Raw genomic sequence first — 24,084 nt, 5'->3', positions numbered from 1 at the left:
GACTATTTAATCACTTATTTAATTATTTAATGTAAGTAGCTATATCAAAATAAACAAATGTTGAAAATTTTCATTGTTATAAAATTTTTTATATAAATAATTACAAATAAAAATAATTGTTATAACTAAATTTTACTAAAAAATTATAATCTACTTGAGGATTGCGATCCACAAATTGCAATTTCCAAAATCGTAATTCATTGATCGATCGCATTAAAATGAATAAAAATAAGAAATAATCTTATTTTTCGCATATTTTACTCATTATCTATCTGAATAATGAATTCATACATATATTGAGAATATTCAATAAAAAAATTAAAAAATAGTAAAATAATATTTTTCATTCAAAGAAATTAATATTAAATTATTTGCAGCTACTGACATAAATTGATATCATTTATTCTCTCATTTTTTCTCGTATAAATCTTTATCAATTTAAAATTCATCAATAATAAATTTTCGATTGTCTTTATTTTAACCAATTTTCAATATTAAGAAAGTAAAAAAATTATATTATGAACGAATTAAGACAATTACCAAAAAATAGAAGACAAACCTATCTTTCATATCTATCTGTTTAATAAATTTATATGTACTAATTTTATATATATCAACTATAATCAATTTTCAATGTTAAGAAAGTAAAAAAATTACCATACCATGAATGAATTAAGATCATTACCAAAAATAAAAGACAAACTTATCCTTCATTTTTTTTCACTCGTTGTCTGATTAATAAATTTATATATACCAATTAAATATATTCAATTAAAAATTTAAAAGTAATAAAAACGATATTTTTCATTCAAATTTCTTTTGAAATATGGGTCTCGACCCATAAAAGTTTGGGAAGCTCTGTCCTAAACTATAAGTAAACGCATTAAGGCGCATCGTGATTTTCGATCTACGAACATACGCCGTTCTACTTCTTCGATCCCGGAAGAAAGGAATGCATCGACTCGATTCGCGTATTGAGCGTACGATGTTTCGACGAAATTTATTCGATTCGATAATACACATAAGAATGGTTATATTAAGTAGCCATTCTTCACGTGGCTTTCAACCACGTGTCTACGTGAGGAGTGTGTAATGTATATGTAATGTATATGTGTGTAGAATTTTCGTCGAGGAATAACTCTTAAATAATTAATAACAAGACATTCTCTTCTTCTGTATGGTTTGATTTTCGTCGCAAACTCGTGTCGCTAGTGCATCGAAAGTGCAGATCCGGAGACCGAAAAACATCTTCGTGAGAACATTCATATATCGCTAAATAAGAATTCAACGTATCTTTTGGCACACGCTATTTCGCACAGGAAGTGCCTCGCCGAACGACACAATGGGTCTTGACTTTTTCCATTCTTCTCCTCTTCATTTTAATTCGCGCGGAGAGCAATTTTAGGTCGATGACTTTTATCATTCCTTTGATACGCGAATTCTTCGCGCCGAATCGTTTCCGCTTCCATCCAATTTTACGCTTTTTGTTCTCCTCTTTCTTTCCGCCAATTTTTCCTACGGGTGCATGAACAATCGCCATAGAGTGAACACTACGTACGAGAATGTGTACTAGACCGTTACGATTAATGTAAATATATTGTCGGATATATCAGAAACCAGTGTCCTCTTTCGTAATACGTTTGTGGCTAGCGACTCGACGGATAATACAGGTTTAAATGCAATCGGTAAGTTAACTTTTGAAGTTTCACTTTAACTTAGAATGGAATTAGAATGGAATTGGAATTGCGCAATCTTTATGTATCCTACACGATTTTTGAGATTCGATTCGAAGATTTATACTCTCTAACAGCTTAAAGTTTAACATCATTATCTTTTAACACATTGCGTAAACGTTGAAGTTTTTCCAAATGAAATTTTTGAATCATGTTTCTTCATTCTAATGTTTACTCATTTACTTCTTTTCAATCATTGTAATAGGATCCCTTCTAGCTTATCTATTATAATATATTCTAAAGGCCTAATCTCGACGCGATCCACAAACGTTTTACAATTGGATATCAAGATTATCTCGGGCTAACAGTTTTGCCGATCGTTTTCTCACTTGACGTATCGTCAAGCTATGTATTCATAGGACTAGAATCTTAATTAATAAAATCTCGTGTGGCTTGCTTGATCGTTATTCGAAATTTCTTTCGCAGCCAAGACCGTGTATCGCTGAAACCAAATTCCAAAGTGAAAGAATTTCATCAAAAGAATTCCTTCGCGAATGAAAACGAAATTTGAAATTTAGGCGACCGATCGAGATTCGTAGAAGTTTTAAAGTCATCGCTAATTTAATAGTACAATATATAAACAACATCAGACCATTTGATACATGTATTTACGATATTACTTATAATTTTAATATAATATATGATAAAAAGATGAGATGTGTATTTCGATTTTTTACCAATTTTTTTTAGTAATTTATACCAGTATATTTGCATTTTTTTTTTATCAAATATAATATAGCATTAGCATACAAGCAATTGAACATTATTCTTTGTTAAGTGAATAATTTGAATTTTAATTTTAATCAACAAATTTTTTAAAGCGTTATAAACAATATAAAAATTGTTTTTATTGATTTTTCAGACTTTTGTTCATTTACAATAATTTAATTCTTGTTTTCAAATTAATAATATTTCTTATTATATAAAATTAATTTTGGATGAAGAAGTTCGGACTAGATTTGAGAAAAACCAAAAAATTAAAATCACAAAGTCTTTGCAACACTTCGAAAATTAATCTTACAGAAATTATTGTTTGCACATGAAATTTGGAAGGTTAAATTTTTTTTCTCTACTAAAGAAGTAATCATGCAATAAACATGATTTTTTTCATTTCACTTTAACGAAACACGTCGATATTGGTCTAATGCTATTTATGCATTAACTATTGAACGAATGACGATCTTTTCTTCACATTCCGTCGCAATCACCGAGCAGACAATGAATTATGAACGATTCATATGCGTTAATCTTAAGTTTAGAATCTTAAAGACTATGTGTAATTAGCGCCCACGATAATTTCCTATTCGAAGTATTCGTTTAACGATTTTTCCTCGATATACTCGATCAAGCACTAATCCACGAAGCACCATCGAAAGGATTTTTCAACGAATCCTAGGAGTCTTTTTTTCTCGATTAATTTCACCTAAGCGTTTTTTTTCTTTTTTTTTTTTCTTTTGCGATTATATAATATTATCGTGGGCAAAACTCATAGCTAGATCTTATCAGACGGTGAAATTTGTTAATTTACCTAAGATGACAAAAGAGATACAGGATCGCTTGTTCTTTTTTTTTTTTTTTTGCGAAACGTTTCTTCACATTTTTAAATTCATCTATACTTTTTTTGATGTTTTTTTTTTTCTTCAGATCAATTTTTCTTCGTTTTTAAACTAGTTTCTGAGCATATTTTGTTTATCATGCTTTCTTCTTCATATTTAATGATGACCACGCGAATCTTATAACGCACAATGTGCGATTCGATTATTTTTATTATAATGTAAAAATGTTATTGTTTTTTTTTTTAACGATTTTTCAACGGGAATGAAAACAAGATATTATCGTGTTCCAGTTTAAATTATTATATCACGAATGCACTATGTGTAAAATCGATTTTTCATTTTTCGATACAAGTTGGAGCAGCAGTGGAATGACATTTATAAATTTACATTTACAGTCAATTAGCAGTCGATGTTTTCGTGAATATATATAAGCATAAATTTTCTCAGATTTCTCGAAATCTTTCATTAAATTCACTTGTAACTTTCCAGTGTTTTATACAACAGGAAAGAACAATGTATTATTATTATTATTATCGCGTGACTGGTATAATAGTCACGAAGAACGCAACAATTTGTTCAGAATGATTTCTTGGATTCATTGATTGTCGTATTTAAAATTCAGAGATGGAACGTTTAGTGCATTCAAAATTCTGTTATCCATCCCTTTCACGATTACAGACGTAATATTTTTTTTTTATAACTTTCGTTCACATTCTATCTTCCTTTTTAACGTACGATCGAATTGAGAAAGAAAAGGATTTAAATATTCGTCCAAATAAATTGGATCGTCACGTGAATAACGTTAGTTCAATTTCTTAAAATCGCGTAATTCTCCTTTTTTTTTTTTTTTCGTTTGTGAAAAATTTAATAACAATTGTTAATACGACATGCTTAATACTGCCTTCTTAAACTTAAAATTAATTAAATTGACACTTCTTCTTTATTTATAAATATCGTTTCCAAGAAGCGTTAGATTCTCGATTAGATTTTTCATTGATTGGATCAGCCGATCGTTCTATCATTGTCGCAAAGAAATTCAACGAGAGAAGCGAGGAATATTCCAAGAATTCGAGAGATGAAATATTACGCAAACATTGCGGAGATCTTTTTTGTCAAGAATTAAACGAGAAACGAAAGAAGAGATGATACGCTTTTATAAATTATAAAATGGCGCGAGAAAGCAACGAATCCTATCTTTTTCTTTTTATATCTCAACTAACAATTAACCATTGACTTCGATAACCTTTTGTCGCTGAGAAACGCCGCCATTTTGAACCCTCGAGACTTGTTTCGAAGCTTTTGATTTCCACGTCGACCAAAGCTGCATAAATCTGGGCCAACCTATAAATATCGATAGGATGACGGCAGAGTATAGTCAGCTTCATATCTTGCATTGCTTAAAACAAGAGTCTCAAAGAAATCTTGAAACTTGGCAGATGTTTTTCTTGCAATCGTCAACTTAAATTTTGGCAATCGATAATTTGACTTTTATATTTTATACAATGTCTTGTAACATCGTGGAATCACTTCGATCATGGATTTTGCACACATGAAAATAATAAGAAAAGTTTATACATCCTATTTGATTTTGTTTCGAGTTAAAGCGAATTCTATGTTTGAATAATTATTTACAAAGAGAAATCAGTATCTAATATTAAATTATACATCTTAATTTTGTAAATATTTCCTCTTCGTACGAGATGAAAGCATTAAATTTCATATAAAAAGAAAAAAAAATTCTGTACATGTTTTACTTCATTCGAATTCATATATTAGATATATTAGACATATTCATCATTTCTTTATTAAAAATTTTCCATTTTCAACATTATTGATTTTAATAATCGGATATTTAATGTAATAGCTCATACGGGAGATATTAAATGAATACAAAATTAAAATATAATTAAATATTAAGTTCTCTTTGTAAATAAGTAGATGATTCAATTTTTTAAAAGAATTATTCCAATATAAAACTTGCTATAATTTAAAAACAAGATAAAATAGGAAATATGTTTGTATGAATTTTTTTTTATTGTTTTCATATATAGAATCCACTGCAGATATGGTTCCACTCCGATGTATCCTATATATTGTTTCGATACGATGTTATATAATTTGAATCTCTTGCACGTTCATTTCATTCAACTTCTTGTATCGATCACACTGTTTCCACTTCTGAAATAGCGAAATAAATGCAACTTAAATAAAAAGAAATATTTTTGCAAAAGAAGAAGAGATAAGAAATCACCTTCTCGCATGGCAGGATTATATTTCTTAACATTATACGATATCAGACCGTGCAAGATTCGACAAGCTATTACTCTCAAGATACGCTACAAAGAATTTGAGCTTCCACTGGATCTTGGGAATAATACAACGATTTAATTGGAAGTTCAAAGTTGTTACGTTTCTGCAAATCTTTCCACGTCTCGTTCATCGAAGAAAGTAAAGAAAGTTTTCATCATCAGACACGAACATATTATCCTTACAAGAATCCTCAATACATTTCTCTTTCGAAGCACGTGCATACGGTGACAGAGCAGTAATACGCTTAATACGAAAAAACAAAACAAGACATTCTATGAGATATAACGCGAATGAATTAGTCAGTTTTAAAGCAATTACAGACGAACGGCTCGTTTTTACTCGGCTATCGCTCCGGCAGCGTGAATTATCCAGCAATTCCTGGCTGGCGGGGCGAAACCGATAATTGAATGTTTGCCAATAGCGTGAATTAACTTCGCCTGTCTATTTCGTTTAATTTACATTAGTCACGAATATCGATGGACCACTTTTTCAGAGATCTGGCTGCCAAGAACGAATGCCCGTAATAAATCGCTCTCGAAATCATCGTCGCGGCTCGGCTAAATTCGGCTAGATTCGGCTGGCGACGCCGATGTTTGCCGATGTCCGCCGATGTTCGCCGATTGTCCGACGAATATCTCGTATCTCGTTCGTCGCGCAATCGAGCCTCGTCATCGTTGCTTCTATCCTTCGTCGTTTCGTTTCCGTTGGATTCCTAAATCGTTGGAGGGTCCTTGTCGCAACGATGAACAAAGCCGTGTTGCTGTTGGGGTCATCCACTCGAGTGTTCGGGAAGCAGTATGCTGACCGATTTGCGATTCGCAGATCCGTTGTTCGTGTTGTTCGTGTTGTTGACCGTCGCAAGGACAGAGGGAGGTCGATGTGCAGGTGCAACCACCCGTACTTCCGGCCGCGGCGATGCTTCCCTCAGGGGACTTCCGACATTTACTAGGTCCTCTGGATTTGTCAGCGTGGATGATCTGTAATAAGAAAGAGAGTTAATTAGATTCGTTCGTGTTAACCGAAGGTTTGATCTTTTGGTTAATGAGGAAGAAGGAAGAGAAGAGAGAAGAGAGATAAAATATAAATGAAATGTTTTAAATTTGTTCACTGTATGATGTTTAGATAATTTTACATGATACGAGAGAAATAAGGTTAATATTTATTATTAGATTTTTATGCAATTGTACTTTTATGTATGTATATTTTTATTAGAAAATGGTTAAGAAATGGGAATGAAATGGAGATTCCATATTATTATATATTATTAAACAATACTTATTAATAATATCTTTTAATATTTTTGAATTTATATTTTATATAGATATATCGATGATTGCAAGTTACATACATCTGTGAAATATATTTATACGTGTACATATATATATATATACATATAGTATTCATATTTCTATTTTCTTCTCTATACGCATCAATAATTTATAAATATTTTGTAACAAATTTGAAAACACTTGGTCACAAAAGTTACAATATTTAAGTTTCAATATTTAAACGAAAAGTTTTCAATTTGAAATGCCATTTAATATTCCCATTTATTGGATAGGAAGGATTTTATCCTACGAATGTTTCAATATATCAATGTGAAAATAGATGGAATGCCATTTGAAAGAAGAATTGAGTCAATATTCTGCTGATGCGGAGATTTTGATGAGAAATGTAAAATAAATGGAAAAAGTAAAAATGAATAATTGGGTTTCATTAATTTAAATTTGATTAATTCTAGTATATATCAAACTTTAAATTGATGAAACATATCAAATACACGTAACATGTATTAGTGTGTAATGTTCCATGATATACATATCTTTTATAAATATCTTTTGGCAATTATTTAAAATGGAACAGTTCTAGAACTCACGTGACAAAATCAGACGTGAGATGTAAGTGCATCATTGAACTTCGATAGCTTGATAAAATATGCAACACTTGACTATTCGCATTCTAGATGGATTATAATATCCTTGCTAAGCATTTTTTATCTTGTCGAATCTAAATATCCACAGAATGATGAATATTAATCATCAAGCAATACTTATTGCGGAATATTAATGCTGGAAATCTGATTATTATTTTTGTCATGAAATGCGAAATGGATGAATAATCTCGTTGTGTACAGGATAATTAATATATTCATGGAATATCTTTGGAGGATCGATTATACAGATTAAAATAAATACAAAAGTTGATTTGTAAAAATATCTTATTTATTAAATTAAAAGCAATTGATTGTGATTTTATATCTCACTTCATTCAATATGAATTTATAATTTAATAAATAATTTTCAACCGACATTTTTATATATCAACTTTTGTTTTAATCTTAATAATCGATCCTTTAAATGTATTAACAATGTGTGATAATAAAATGTCAAAAAAATATAAGAAAAATCGTTTCATTAATTATTTTTATAGATTCGTCTTTTTTCTTTTCTATCAATAAAACCATTAAAGTGATTAAAGTGTTATAATTAAGGTGTTTTAAATAACGAATTTTAACAACAATTTTTTCTTAATATTTCCAAGGATAAGATAAACTTGGAACACTCGGTACAATATATAAAAATGATTATTCGTTTCTTTTTATCTGTTCTTTTTTTTTTTTTTTAAAGTGGATTTTCCGAAAGATCTTAATGACTAATCGACATGAGATTTGAAGAAGTGACTCCCAATACATAAATTTTAGCTTTAACCAATTATTCTTTTCAACACCGTTGAACTATGCTGTTATATACATATTGAATTCTTCGTATACAAACGTGTTAATTGTCTTCGCTGTATAATAGTTATCGTTCTCGACTGTCGAGTAACCGATAACACTATAACGATATCCAGTTTCCATGTTATAGGGTGTCCCATAAAATTTCGGCGATAGGCATTACAAACTGTGGCAGCACGATAATTCTTATCGTCTTTCGTAATAACTCGAGATATACATATATTTGATTACGAACTTTCTACATCTTTATTCCTATTTCAATAGTTTCTATTCTTCTTCCAATGCTGTCTTACGTTTTAATTTCGTTTTAATTAACCGAAAAATCATTCTAATCATTCTAAATCATATCAATGAAACACATATTTGGCTTATCAATATAATTATATTATTTTTGACAACATCAGAATAGTCTTCGATGTTTTGTATGAGACACCCTGTACTCGATATCCTCTGTAGAATTACGGGACACTGGACAGTCAATGGTGATAACTATTGCATATCGAAGACATTGTATACTCTGTATCTGGATAGGTGGCGTTGTATCCATCAGTCATTGATCCGTGTATGCAATAATTCAACGATACTGAAAATTATTTTCGTTAATAATTTAAGGAAGCAATAATTGGCTGATAAAATAAAATTTAACGTCTTTTTCTCCTCTCTTTCAAATTTCCTGTTGATCGGTTTCTTCGGCAACTTTATCCTAAGACCAATGACACAGATATTGAATCACGTGATACCTTCCCTCTAGTATCAATGTCTGAGTCACCGCTAGAACCAGATTCATTTAATTTCTCGCATCATAGTCGAGGAAGTTGTTTTATTGGAAATCGTGCAATAATTATGGCACCAAAGAAAAAATGATTAAATGAATTGCGGCCAAGAATGTAAAAATGAAAAGGGTGGTGATATTGCGTTGAAACAGTTGACAAAGTAATGTAAATATAGAAACAAGGGTGCGTGCATGAAATGTGATGAATTCAAGGAAAAGGAGGATGACAAAGATTGGACATTAATTTCAAAATATCAATTGTATCTTCGAATGAAAGTTTCGATTTGAAACTATTTTGGAATTTCTTTATAATTTCTTTGAATTGTTATTTAATTCTCTTCTCGAATATTTTTGTCGAGAAAAACAGAGAGAGAGAGAGAGAGAGAAAAGAGTGAGAATGGAAAAATTTAAATTTAGTCTTGGCTCGTTCTCGACAGATGGATCAAATATCTTCAATTACGAGTTGATTAAAATTTTCTTTTTTTACTCAAACTATTAAAAAAAGTCGGGAATTCAATTATCACCCGTTATTTTCACCCTTAATGATATTCATCGATAACTGTATCGATAGTCACACGTATTTCGCGTACAATTGAAAAAGTTTAATTTTCGGTAAATGGAAGATAATTAGAGAAATTCAATAATAATAATAGTCTGGATAACGAAAATTCAATCGGTTGAAGGTGATCAGAATTTCAAAATGAATTTGCCGAGTCGAGGAATGAACAGCTGCGCCGGTTAATGAGAATATCATTCGCGCGCTTCGAAAATCAATTGCAATATCGCCATTATCGAACTTAGGCGTTGTTGATTTTCCCGTATAATGTTGCCAAGAGTGTGTGTAACGCGCAGTTGTTCGTTCTAATTACGTAAATAGATATATTTGATGAATTCGCTTTCAATCAAAGTATTCCATTTCACGGCTCGTTTATTGGAAATTTCTCATCCGAAGATCAGCTATTGTGTTTTTGTTTCAATCGTGCGTTCAACGAAAGAAAGAGAGGAAAGAAAAATTTCATCGATTATCGTTTCTTATTATTTTTACGTATGTGAAGAATTGTGAAGAAACGAAACTTTGTAGATTAGCAACTGGGAGGGGAAATTTACTTCAAATAATAATTTAAAAATCTTTTGCTAAAAAGATACTTCTTTCTCTGATGATTTTTTAATGTATTATCGAAGTCATTGAGTAGTGTTTGTTAACCTAATCCAAGCTAAATCAAATCCAATGTAAATAAATTTTTGTTCGAAGTTTAATTTCACTTTGAATCGAAATCGAATAAAAACGTTTTTGTTAACAATTTTTTGAAACGATTGCCAAGTAAAATAAAATAAAACTGCAATAAAACCGTTCAGACTGGTGACGTTGACTCCATATTAAAAAATCATCATCAAGCATTGATATTTTCGTAAATAATTACTCTGACATTTTAATGTGTTTGTTTTGGAATCGATCCTCCAAAGATTTTCCACGAATATATTAACATTTCAGAAAGGAAAAAAGAGCTCGAGGAAACTCTTTCTGGTCTGAACTTTGCCATCGTGTAATTTTTTTTTTCGCCCCATTTGCAAGCAGTGAACTATATCGCATACACTGTGCAATTTATTTTATGTTTATCGTGTTTTACGGATGATGTACTCCAAATATCGATGAAAAAAGTAAGAAAATATGTCAGAGAAATAGATCCTTAATTGCGTAAAAATCTTGTAATTTTTATTATTTTTCTATATAAAAAAGAATTCTATATATTTCTCGTGTTTTATTAATAATTTCGACACACAATGAATCTTACCCTGGACGAATAATATCAGAAGTAATATCTATTTTTTAAATATAAATTTTTCGCTCGATCCAATTTATCTTATCGCAAAAAAAAAGTATTTATTTTTCTCTTCAAATTAATAACATTCCAAATATTTAAAATTCCGATTTTCATTTCGAAAGTCGCGCTTTCAAAGATCAATGCGTGCAAATTAATTCTAGAATTGCAGAATTATTAATCTTTCTGACTGTTTTCTCATGTTAATAATACATGAGAAAACAATAAGCCTTGGCCAAAGTTCGAAAATCAATGGACGTCGATATCTGCTTCTCCTATTCGTAAATTTTTTTTTTTTTTTACTCTGATACTTTTAATTCCTCGAGTATCGATCAGCCTCGTTTAAAAATTCTTGGCCTCGAAGTCGTTGATTTTTTTTTTCTTTTTTTTTTTTCATCTATCGTACAACGATCATAAATTATCCGCCTCATAGAGGTAAATAGGCGGATTTTCTATCTTACGGTATAACGATTTATATTACGGGAATACATCGAGGTACACGGAAAAAGGAACGAACGTATGTCTCGTTTCGCTTCGATGGATTTCATATTTTTATACTATGTTATATGCGAACAACTTCGGCCTAATTGAACATTTGCCTCGCGAGGAACAAATTGTGGAGCATAAGATCAAAGGTGAAGAATATTGGTATGGAGATGGAATATGTATAAGTGCTGTAAGAAAGTAATGAGATTGCCAATTTTTTTGCACTTTTTTCCCCTTTCAAAGTAACGTTCGAAGGATTTATAAATGAAAGAAGAGTTTGAGAATCGTACCCTGTTTGATTCGAATGCATTGAATACGAAGTATTCTGTATTTTTATCAGTTTTATTTAAACTTTAACAACTAATTTCATCATTCATCATTTTAACGTTTTATAATATAAATCTAACGCAGGACATAGAACACTTTTTGAGGATCGATTCTAGAGATCAAAATATAAAATGTAAAAATGTTAGTTCATGGATTCATTTATTTAATTATAAGCAATTTTTTTATCTCCTTTTTCAGAATATATATAATTTACTTTCCAATGTTATTATTCCTTTTTTTTTCCATTAATGAAATTTCTATTAATAAAATCAATTGCGAATCTTTATTATTGTAAAAGCACGAATGAAAAAGAAACGTTTAAATCACATACATCTCCTATAATATACTGAATATTATTATCAAACAGCGAAAAATCCATATTCAATAAATTGTTTAAATACAAATAAATCTTCGTCGTTAAGAAATTGTATCAATTCGAACTCAGTATCTTTATATTTACTCTTGCTAAAAAATTGTTACATTGACAATTCAAAATCTTCTTTGCACATCTTCTCTAATATTGTAAAATAAGCATATCTGGATTATTCTTCTGGACAAAGCATATTACAACGATGCTTATTATTATTGAAACGAGGAATAATAAATGATGGACGTTAATAACGAAATGAGGAAATAAAAGGAAATACGATTGAAATGTAATAGGTCTGTTGCATAATAGCTAGTTCGATTTTCATGCTAGCGTATCACCTCGAGTGTACATATTATAATAAGCCATGTACACAGTCTGTATGCACAAATTGCGTAACAAATGCAACAACAGATGTTTTTCTTCTTCTCTATTGTCTCTATCGCGAATTCTTATGAAGCAAAGATCGTATCAGCCATGGAAAAAAATTACAATTATATTGTTAAAAAAGCGAGACGCGTTTCACCACGAGTTATGCATGCAAAAATATCTTCTTACGAAGCGTTTGTTTCGCCTGTTAATACGCGATCAAATTTTTGAACGATCGATCTCTTTTTATGTTGGGGATGATAGTTCGATTGGGAATTCGTATGCAAGAAAGTAACGAATAATGAATATTTTTTCCTTCTTTTATATACGAGTGTTACACAAGACCTTTAGCAATGACTGTTAACATTACATTTTATAAATCTGCAAGTGCAAATGAAATTATATGTAATTGCATGTAATCTTGAAAAATTTATTGATCATACTTTTATATATTATTTGAAGAGTATTTTATTGAGCATTTTCCAATTGAATTGATAATCAGAAAGATTTTACACAGTATTTTACACACAAGTTTATTTGACATTCATTTTATGATACGGTAATCCTTCGATAACTTTTAAAAGATTACTTATTTGATTGATATATTTATTCTCTAAAAATGAACGATTCTTCTTCTTCTTATTGTTCAAACTTTCACAAAATTAATCAAATATACCGTTTCAATAATTTACTGGTAACTTAATTGACTCGTTGAACTATGCAAATCACGTTCAGAGGATGAAAGTGCATGAAAGTTTAAGAATACACCAAGGTATATCTTAAGGTTAATTTATTTATGACGTCTTAAAGAAATTTACCCATTTTTCACGATTTCCACGAAGGAAATATTTTGCCCGGAATATTTTCGCGAGATGTAATATCTTCTTTCAAGCAAGTTGGAATCGTATAACGCAGTTCTGAAAGTAGTTTTACCAATGTCGTCTCGAAGCATAGAAAGCTTTCACATAGCGCCATTTCTATAGTGTGAAGTCGAAATGGGATGGATGAACTTTTACTTCTAACTTTTCTCAAAGGGAGAACTTTCCCAGATTTATCTGATTTATATCGTTTAAAGAAAAGTATGTATCTGTCTGAGTGTTAGGAATAAGTTTGTTTTGCAATCAGCAAATTTTACTTGCCATTTCCCCCTCTCTCTCTCTCTCTCCCTCTCTCTCTCTTTCGAGCTTTTTTAAGGGTTTATAAGGAAAAATTAATGATATTTATAGAAGCAAAAAGAGCAGTGAGATTAAGAGAGGACCATCATATGTATATTTTTCCTTTTTACGTTTTCTCCTTCGAAAAAAATTGATTTTAAAAAGCCTTCTTCGAGCTTATGGTTGTCATTTTTTTCCATGCAAATGTAATATTCATTTTCATCACTTTATAACTTGTATCAATCCTTAGGAATAAACATCATCGCAATTAATTTTAAACTCAGAGTTACTTTATCAACTCTGTTAAATCTTTGTCACGGGTAAACAAGAGACGGAGAAAATCGAATACATAAATATTCACAAGGCGAGGTTAATTACAAGGAACAAGAAATCTAATCCGTGAAGGTAATCTTAAATGTATGCTTAAAAAACTATACTTCATCCCAGGCCGCGTTATTCGAGCTTGTATTCGAACGCGTGGAATGTAGCCAAGTGACTGAATAAAGTCAGCTTTAGTTATTAAGCTTAATGTAACCAGATCTCGATCTTTTGCAAAATTCTCAAAATATCGAGTTTTTTTTTTTTTTTTTAAATCGAGAAAAAGAATCTTTCTTTCTTCGTTCACGAGGGCTGGATGGAAAATCATATTTGACCGAAACGGGGGAAAAAAATTACCCACCTGTGTTGCGGAGGCGGCGTAGGCGTTCTCGACAGAGGGAAACTGGCCACTTCTCTCGTAACTGACAGCGATCGAATCGATCCGAATGTTTGGTCCGGGGATAAATTAGCACCGACACTTTGCACCATCCCGCTACTGAAACAGATCGATTCGTTGACGTCAATTAAATCTTTCTTTTTTAGAAATTAATTTTCTAGGCGCTCTTTTTTTTTTTTTTTTTTAATGATTTTCAAGCAGTTTCTCTATTTAAATGAACAAGTATTTATTTGAAAAAGTAGTGAAAAAGGTGGTAGAAAGATAACATTTTAAAAAAGTATCGAGTTGGAGAGTATTATTTTTTTTTTTTCAAATTATTGTAAGTAAAAAAAAAAAAAAAAAAAAATTGTCCAATGGATAATATTTTATGTCGATTGACACAATCATTGGTTGGAAAAATATTAAAGTGCCTTTGAAAAAGTTAAAGCCGATGCGGTTAATCTGTTTACGTGAAAGATGGATGGATTAGAAAGATTTATGTAAATGAACTTTTCGCTGTGCATTATATAAACAAAGATGAGAATGATATAAGATATCTGTATTACGTTTTGAAAGGTTAATTATATAATATTGTGGTGAAATTAAATATGAAACTTTGGTATTTTTTACAAAAATAATCGATACTGTTATATATCATATTTTGAAAAAAATAATTTCAACGCTGTTCGTGTTCGAATAATTTTTTTCCCAAGTTTATTAATTAAAGAAACATTTTTGCAAAAGAAAATGTTGGAATTGTTTTTTTGTACGCGCATTTCCTTCGACACGTGTCAATTTTCCATTCAATTATTACGTTTAATTATCAAAATTTATTTTTCTCGCCACGTCCAACAGTTGCGTGACGACAATTTATTAGCAATTACATCCGTTTGCAACAATGTATTATTAATGTATCGCAATTTTCAACGTCAATAACGTTTATATGCCTGTGCATGCATCGGTAATGGGAGATGCAAATTTAACAATGAAGGAAAAAGTGATATTATTCCCCCCTCGTGACTTCCTATCTCTATAACAAAGACATTTAACAGCTTCTATTAATTACTTAAAAAATATATATATATATTTACATTAAACGTGACACAATTATCGCTATTATCAAATAATTTAATTTGTAAGAGAAAAATTTAAATTATAAATATCAGATTTTCAGAAGAAACATAAGATTGAAAATATAAAATTCCATAATTTATATTTTAGTAAGAATAATAGTTGTATTATTATATTAAAAAATAGGATTCCATATAAACGGAGAATTAATATAATTTTCGACATCAACAAACTTTCAACAAACTTTTTCCCCGCTCGTTTTAACTCCATAATAAAAGATATACGCAAAAAAAAAAAAAATTAATACAAAAAAATCTCATTCAAAAATCTTCGCCCCTCGTCGAAAAGAAATTTCGACCATTGATAACTCGATCTCAAAATCTTCGAGAAAAAGGAAACTTCATCAGTCGCTTAAATCCCCCTGTGCAATCCACTCGTACATCCACTCTCTCCACCGTTGCGTCCACCGTTGAAAAGGAGAAAAACGAGCTCTCCCCGGAACCGTCTGGAAAAACAATGCAACGGCGGCGGACGGATCGATACGGGCGACAGGTACGAGATCCCCATAGCGATTACTCGAGGCTGACTGCTTCGCCGACTCGAGGAGGAATATGGTTATCGATATATTACAGGGCGAAACCCGACCATTTCGAGATGCTGAACGATGAATTATTCAGGACGAGGTGGCAGCCGTAGGAAGTTGTGTAGTCGACAAACCTCTCCTCTCCCCGCGGTTAAAACGTATTTTCTCTATGGCGAAGTTTCCGCATCGTGAACCGTTATATACCCGATAATGATGTATCGATTAGCCGAGTTCGTTAACGAAACTTTTAATTGCGAAAAGATTGCCTCCTTTGTGGCGGCTCGGTTCAAGTGGAGCAAGGGGAGGGAAATATAAAAATATGAGAATGAAAATTGTAATAGAATAGAGGATTGTATATCCTTTTATTGATCTTTTTGGGGGGAGGATATTCAATTCATCATTGACATCTTTCTTTGGTCTATGAAATTTTAAGATTTCGATAAAGAAAAAAAAAATGGAAGGATGGTATTTTGAGAGGAAACGGGGATATATTAATTCGAAAGGAATATATAAATAGCGTTAATAAAAGACAAATATGACTTACGTATATGTGTGTAGGAATATTGTTCTTGGCTCTGAGTAAATATGTATAATAGGCTGTGTGTGTACACAAGCACGCAATATCAATGATGATTCATTTATCGAAACCGAAATCTTACAAACAAAATATAAACTTTATACAAAACAAATATTGCTGCAGAGTATGTAATTATCCGTTCTACCGATGATCTGTAGAATTTATGCCGTAGAACGATAAAATTTACAACTTTGGCTCTCCGTTATACAACGGAAATAATTTCGCAATCGTAAGGGAATATTGCGTGCTTCTACAAAAAAAAAAAATTTATAAAAACAAATAATAAGAAAGATTAGAAGAAACTTTTAATTTTTTAATTAATCCTTTCTTTCGTTTTATTATTAAAAAAAAAAAAAAACATATGCAACAAGTGTATTTGTTAAGTGAATTTGAATTTATCTTCTTCTCATTATCTATTTATTAAACAGTCTTAACGAATTATTAATTATTTTCAATAATTTTAAAGATAAAAATGAAATGCACTATTTTTAAATACAAAATTTTTCTTTTTTTAATAATAATTTCTTTGATCCTTTCCCCAGGGTGTTATAAATAACCGATAAAACAACGCAATATTATTTTTATCCTAGCTATTTACATGCAATATATTGCTATACGAGTTGCTTCGAGTTGAATCAATAACCTTGAGAGAGGTCAATCAATTATAAAAGCAAGAAATAAAAAAAAAAGGTATTAAATACGCGTTTCTCATGCTATGCTTACTTGATATATTATAATGGTACACGAAAAAATTTATAACACTTTTAAGAAAAATGGCGATATAGTATGAATAATAAATAACCCATAACGCATATCGATCAATATGATAAATGATATAATGTATTTTCTTTATCGAGTTCTAAATATTTCATTCCATAATCGTTCAACAGTTGTTTAAACGACAGTGAAGAAAACAGTAGTGAAAGGATCGAAACATAGATAGAGAGAAAAAGTTATTGATTAGATATTGAAGTTTTTTTTATTTTTATTTTCTTTATAACAAAATTTATTTAGATTTAAATCACATTCTCTAATAATTATAATGTATAAATGTATTGAACTTAAATAATAAATTGAAACTTTAAATAGATAACTTTTTTATATAAATTATTTTCAGAATGTATTTGTGATAAACACAAAATTCTATGTCATATCACTGGTAACTTGATTGAAACTAAAAATTTACGAAAATTAGTAAAATAAAATTATAGTTTCGTGATTATTATACAAATTTTATCTTCATTTTAGATAAATGGTTTGAAAAAGAATGTAAAAGAAGAAAGCAAGAAGAAAATTAAAGTTATTTATATTACCATAAAATTTTTTCCAATAACACGATAACAACGATGAATATATATCTGTTTATATTTAAATTATAAGAGAATGGATATTGCAAGTGATAGCGTGCACATCATACGTTGTACACTCCTACCTAAAGTCCGGACATTAACCTCATTGAACACTCGTGGGCGGAAATCGATAAAAGATAAAAAAAAAATTATAAGCATAACTTCGAGAAACGTTATAATATACGTTATGAAATAAAAATTTTTTTACAGAATTTTATATATATCCAAAGAGAATTAATAATAAAATTATATTAATTATTAATAATACAAAATAAAGGGATTCTTAATTTCGATGAATTTTTGACTATATTATAGAAATTAACATTTCAAACAATTTTTTCGATTTTAACTTTTGAATTATTTATTTGTTTTAAGATTTAATGTTAATATAATCCTTGAAGCATATCCTCATGATGAATATTTCATAGTTTTTATATAAACAATAATTACAATATTATCTTCGACGTTTTTGACACACGTATATTTCTATTCTTTAACATTTCATGTAATATCCTGTTGTGCACAAGTTAGCAAGGAATTTTAAATAAAAGCATCAAAAGTCACGCATTAACCTCGCACTATATTATAATCAATTTTATTAATTATAATTTCAAATAAAATTATTTGAATTTCAAATAAAAGCATCAAAAGTCACGCATTGAATTTTTACTTTTATTAAATCGAAGCGTGTTGAATTTTAAGAAAAATTCATATACCGAACAAAGACGACGATAAAAAAAAGACAGGTATAAATCAAAATCAAACTCTTGCTTCATTAAAATAAATTATTCATTAAAATAAGATACGAGATATTTAGTTACAAGATATTTTTGAAATAATAAAATTTGATAATCCCTTTAAATTTTTATTATTATACATAATGCTGATGGCATTTAGAACATAGAAGAGTGAAATTTTATCATTTCAAATTTATACAAGTATTTTGTATCTTGAATTTTTATAAACAAATTTCAATAACCATAATTTTATCATTTATCATAGAATAATAAATGGAAACACGACACTATATAGTCTGTGTATGCTCGTTCAAATTAAATCTACGACAGATAGGGGTATAACTATAACATGTCGATATACTTTTCGCATTGAGTGCAAGAATTGAATATAACCCACATAGAAGAATAAATGTAACAGGGAAGCGTATTTTTATAGCAAGAATGACCTTTACACACTGATTATATTTCGATTCGCATTTCTATTAAAATATAAATGACACGCTTGCCAGTATTTTCGTTCGAAACAAAACATTAAAATTTAATCGATTTCTGTCTATTTGAAATCTCATTACGAAACTTCGTGCTTTATGGTTGTATTCGTTACATAAGAGAATGTACCGTTTATAATTGCATTATCGTGGCGTGTATCGTTAACTCTTTCAATATCAAAATATATCTTGTTAGGATGAAAATTTTTTAATTCGATTCGAAAATTTGTGATAAACAATGTGCTTTTCTTTTTCTAAATTGATTTGTTTAATTTTCATTTCGAAATGAAAAACTTCGAAATATTAGCAAATAGATATATATTGTTTTTTAGAATTTCGAAGCTTTTTCCGATAAAAGAAGATCGTAATATTTTATTCTGTGTTTCATAAAGAATAAAAGCGAACAAAATTTGAATCGATCGTTGAAAATTTTTTACAACAAAAGTGCATTGATATTGCACGAAACAAATGTCGCGCAATTGCAACAGACATATAAAGATAACTAGATAGATGTTTATTTATTACATTATACATTCAATGTATATTATATGCGCCTTTTATCATTATAATCATATATAGAGAGACAGTGCTGTTTCACTCTATTTTCCATCTTGCTCCATCTAACTTGAATTCTTTTAAATTACATTTAAAATAAGCGTCAAATTTTTGCGTGTCAATTTTCATATTTATTTTGAGCTTTAAGAATCGATCCTATGAATATCTTGTATGAATATTTTTGACCTTAATATCACTTATTAAAAGTTCAATAAAAGCGAAATAAACAAGAACAAGAAAATTTATAATCTCTTTTTCTATAATTTTAATTGGACGATCAATCGTGTGTACAGAGAAATAAATAAATTTGCAAGGGAAATTTTTCCTCGTTGAATTCGAAATATTCTTTCTCTCTCAAACTTATCTTAAATTAAAAACAAGAAACAAGGCGCGATTATATATTTTAAATAATTGACATAATTCGATGGGGAAAAAAAATTATTCACGGATCAAAGCTGTTTAAAACGGATCTAAAAATATAATCGAGATATACGGCCGAGCGATATTTATCAAGGAGAGGAGAAAACAGTGGCTAAAGTACATGTTTGCGTAGTCTGGCGGCAGTCTGCACTGGAGATAGGAAAATGAAAACGATTACTGCGCACGATTATAACTCTCGATCACAGAGAAGTTAAGGTTAAGAGAGTAAGGCTTTTATTGGGACTTAAGAAAAAAGAAGTGTGTGATTTATTTCGATCCACTTAAATTCCCATTATTCTTAATCTTTAGATGATTTAAAAACGAAATAATGCGAATGCAGAATGTCATAGAAGATGGATTATTCTTCGTCCCCTCTCTGTTTTTTTCTCTCTTTCTTTATAAGTAGAACATGGAATAAAAAGGAATATCACGTTTTATCATTAATTAACGCGTCTTAATGCGATTTCTTCGAGTCTGATAACACGAAAAGATGTCATTGATAAACTTATTATCAAAATTATCAAAATTGGCCAGATAACGTGAGAAGTAACGAATCGATTCGTTTTAATTTCAATTTCAATGGCAGAGAATCTTTTTCTTTTGCGTGTGTGAAAATGAAAGATCATCTAAATCTTAAAAATCATTTGGGAAAGAAATGGTATCGTTCTGTGTAAAATTGTTTTTAATTAAAACATTATCATCGTAAGTTTGAGACGCATTTGACTGATAATAATATCTAAATCTACGTTTTATCGAGCAACGATTTCATTGCTTAATAAAATGCGACGATAACACAAACACAACGTTTCTTGAACATTAATAATAATAATAATAATAATAATAATAAATATTATTATTATACATAAATGGCTCAATGGCCTTAGAACATGGAGTCGAGATAATTGCGAGTGCAAAGTTGCATCAAGATCTATTTATAATTTTGAGTGAAAACAACTAATTGTGCAACCAAATTGAATCGGCAAATTTGGAAATTTAAGAAAGATGGTGATTCAAAATTTTAAGAAAAAAAAAAATAATTATTGAAATAATTGTTCAATGATAGCGACACTACTTCACTTTGTGATGATCAACAATGAATACAGGATATAACGTATCCTTGTTGTAATCAGGAAGACAAGCGTGGTGTGATTAGAGGCAGATTTCAAACACAGATTGAAAGATATAAAGAATCTGACGAGGCTATTCATCAGATAACGAACCAGTGATGAGATAACAAAAAATCCAACGTGTTATCGAATTATACACCTTTTCCGAGATTTATTCTCGACACGGCTATGAAGAACTCGTGAGCTAATTTTACTTTAAATGTTCATAATAAAATAGCAGTTAAAAGAGAAGTTAATTAGTCGTAACGTTATCCAAATATAGGTTTACTTAGATATATTATGAACTCTATGCGCGTAGGAGTTAGTTGAAAATTTGGAATTTGATGGAATATATTCCTTTTATGCGAATTTCTCCATTTCCTCTTTGGAGAAGGAAAATTAATTGATCAAATTGAAGTGGGTAGGATTTATTGTGGGATACATTCTTTTTTAATTTCGTTCCATTACATCTTCGTAGGAGTAAAATTCAATATCAAAAATCAATATGTAGCTCGATGATGGAACTCTGTGTATGGCCTTTTCTTTTTTATCGAGTGGGTGGTAATAGAAATTGTTTATCTTCACGTTCGAGAGATGATGTTTCAAGAAAATGGAGCACGTTCTATTAAGAATGTGTACACTGTTTAAATTTACAATAAATATTCTTCTAATCGAGAGACTGGACACAGTAAATTTAAAGATTGTAAATATCAACATCTTTATATTTTTTTTTTTTTGATTTTCTTGAAATTTTATCAATTTCACGTGAATCGATGAAAGATATCGAGAAACATTTTGTTTGTTGATTTGATTTTTTTTTTTTATTTATGATACTTATACGAAATGTTAATTGTAATAATTAAAACATTCTTTCGATATCATTTCTTTGAATTTTTAATTTCTATAAAATAAATAAGGACTTTATAATCGTTATATAAGAAAATATCAAAAAGAATAGATTTGTCCTTTTATTTATTATATTCAAATTTAATACTGTTTTAAGAACAATTTCCCATAAGAATTTTCAAGAATAAAATTAAACTTTATATTGTTTATTCTAGTCTTATTTAATTAAGAACACGAACAAAAATATTTTTTTACGCGTAATCTACATCTTGGATAGTTTAAACAAAATATATATTAATAGGATAATAATATTGGAATAAAAAAAGTAGAATAGATAATATATTGAAACAATTATTTCTTCTGAAGAAATAAAAGTTGCTAAGACGTGACATTTTTTTTTTCAAACTCGATCGAAATTTTATTTTAACGACAAAAGAAAAAAGAAGAAGAAGATGTCACTAAAACAAGACAATCACTCTTTCGTTATATTCATCATTTTTTGTAATAAGTAAACATGGAGATTCACGAGAGGAGACGTGAAAAGAAATTTACGATTTCCTTAATTTTTCACGAAACGTTTATCTTCCAAACACTTCACGGAAAATAATTTAAAATTCTCGCTTTGAATAACGTAACTCGTGGATCCCTAGGGTGTCATTAGTCACGGTACGCTAATAATCACGGCCGCGATTCGATCAAACGTTATTTCGTGCCCTGAAGCATGACTCGAAATATGCTCGACTAGAATGGAAAATTATGTAAGCAAAAAATCCTGTTTCATAAGATACGCGATTTGCATATGCGTTACATTTGACTATTTTTTTTCACGCGGTTCATACATCCGTATTATTTCTGAGCCAATTAAAAAAAAAAAAAGTATCGAGAACAAATCGGCCGACAAAAGTTATTTTTGACAAGTGGACACGCCATTTTGAACTCGTGAAAGTTACGCACTCGTTATGCAGTCATACTTTCAAAGAATTTTACTATCGAATGTAATTCGATCGATCATGGATTTTCCACGTCGTTCATAAAAAAAAAAAAATAGAATAATAAAGTAACGAATGGAAAACGAAATATTGTACAATGAAAAAATCTAATTTTTCAGCACTGTCTTTGTTCAAACTACTGCAAATAAACAGTTAGTACTATAATTTGTTTCCGCGTGCTGTCAACGTAGCTTCGATTCGAAAGGGAATCGACAGACCAATAGGAGAACGCGTACAATCAGAATCCGTATTATTTCCACGATGGATAGATCGTATCCATCGTATGTAAATTCTCCTCGTGAAAGAGTAACGCGCGTACAACATATGCACGTGCAAATTCCTCTGCGAAATTATCATTTAAATTAATCGACGATTGAAAGAAACTGTCGATATTTTCCACGTGTCTTTCACCGGTTCATCCCAGACGATTTTTCTTCTTTTCCAAAGGGGAAAAAAAAAAAAAAAATAAATGAATTTTTATTGAATCTTACCTGACCGAGCCTGAGGTGACCAAGAATGGCATCGGTGTCGGGCACGGGCTCAATGGCGAACTGCTCACCGAGCTACGAGTGCTGCTCAACACCGAGTGTGGACATTGCGGAGGGCCGACGTGCCCGCCAGAGGATGCGCTCCCTTTGCTCGAGGAACGCCCTTTTAGACAAGGGATTTTCGACCAGCCACTAACGTTTTTCCCCGACAATCCTGCGAACGAATACGTATGTGTTGTTTATTATTACGTTATTACGCCTTCCACTTTAATGGAACGCGTTGTTAATTTCGTTTAAAATGTGTTCTTCGTGTATTCAGTGAGATTGAATCAAATTGGGGGAGTTGTGTATAGATTTTTGTTTCTAAAGTGGAACGAAGTAGTGATAGAAGAATTGTGATGGATGTAAATATAATTTGTTGTTGCATTAACGTATTGATTTTTGAAACATTTGCTTGCATCAATTTTCGATGGAACGTTCTATTGATATTGAACGAGTATTTAAATGATATAAATTATTGGAATTAATTAATTGATAGATTAAATGAAATTAT

At 30.1% G+C, this 24,084-nt stretch overlaps 1 protein-coding gene across 7 annotated transcripts in view; it reads right to left on the bottom strand.

Annotated features, from left to right (window-relative positions):
• Positions 1-3,568: 3,568 nt before the first annotated feature.
• The window catches only part of LOC100866260 (uncharacterized), a 97,955-nt gene continuing 77,439 nt past the window's right edge, over positions 3,569-24,084 (bottom strand). For 4 of the 7 annotated variants that reach the window (XM_086909977.1, XM_086909980.1, XM_086909979.1 and 1 more), the window contains exons 4-6: positions 23,535-23,745; positions 14,308-14,442; positions 5,048-6,576 (exon numbers count right to left, since the gene is read on the bottom strand). In XM_086909977.1, coding sequence (XP_086766103.1) covers positions 6,369-6,576; positions 14,308-14,442; positions 23,535-23,745 — 554 coding nt within the window. In that variant the 3' untranslated portion in view covers positions 5,048-6,368. Of the gene's footprint in view, positions 6,577-14,307; positions 14,443-23,534; positions 23,746-24,084 lie in introns of all 7 variants that reach the window. The other 3 variants (XR_015292545.1, XR_015292543.1, XR_015292544.1) reach the window with 1 other exon arrangement.

Source organism: Apis florea, unplaced genomic scaffold, assembly GCF_048593485.1.
Source record: "Apis florea isolate Af1SG1 unplaced genomic scaffold, ASM4859348v1 contig_3170_pilon, whole genome shotgun sequence".
Taxonomy (NCBI): Eukaryota; Metazoa; Arthropoda; class Insecta; order Hymenoptera; family Apidae; genus Apis; species Apis florea.
Note: the sequence above shows the minus strand (reverse complement) of the source record. Positions and strands in the feature narration are given on the sequence as shown.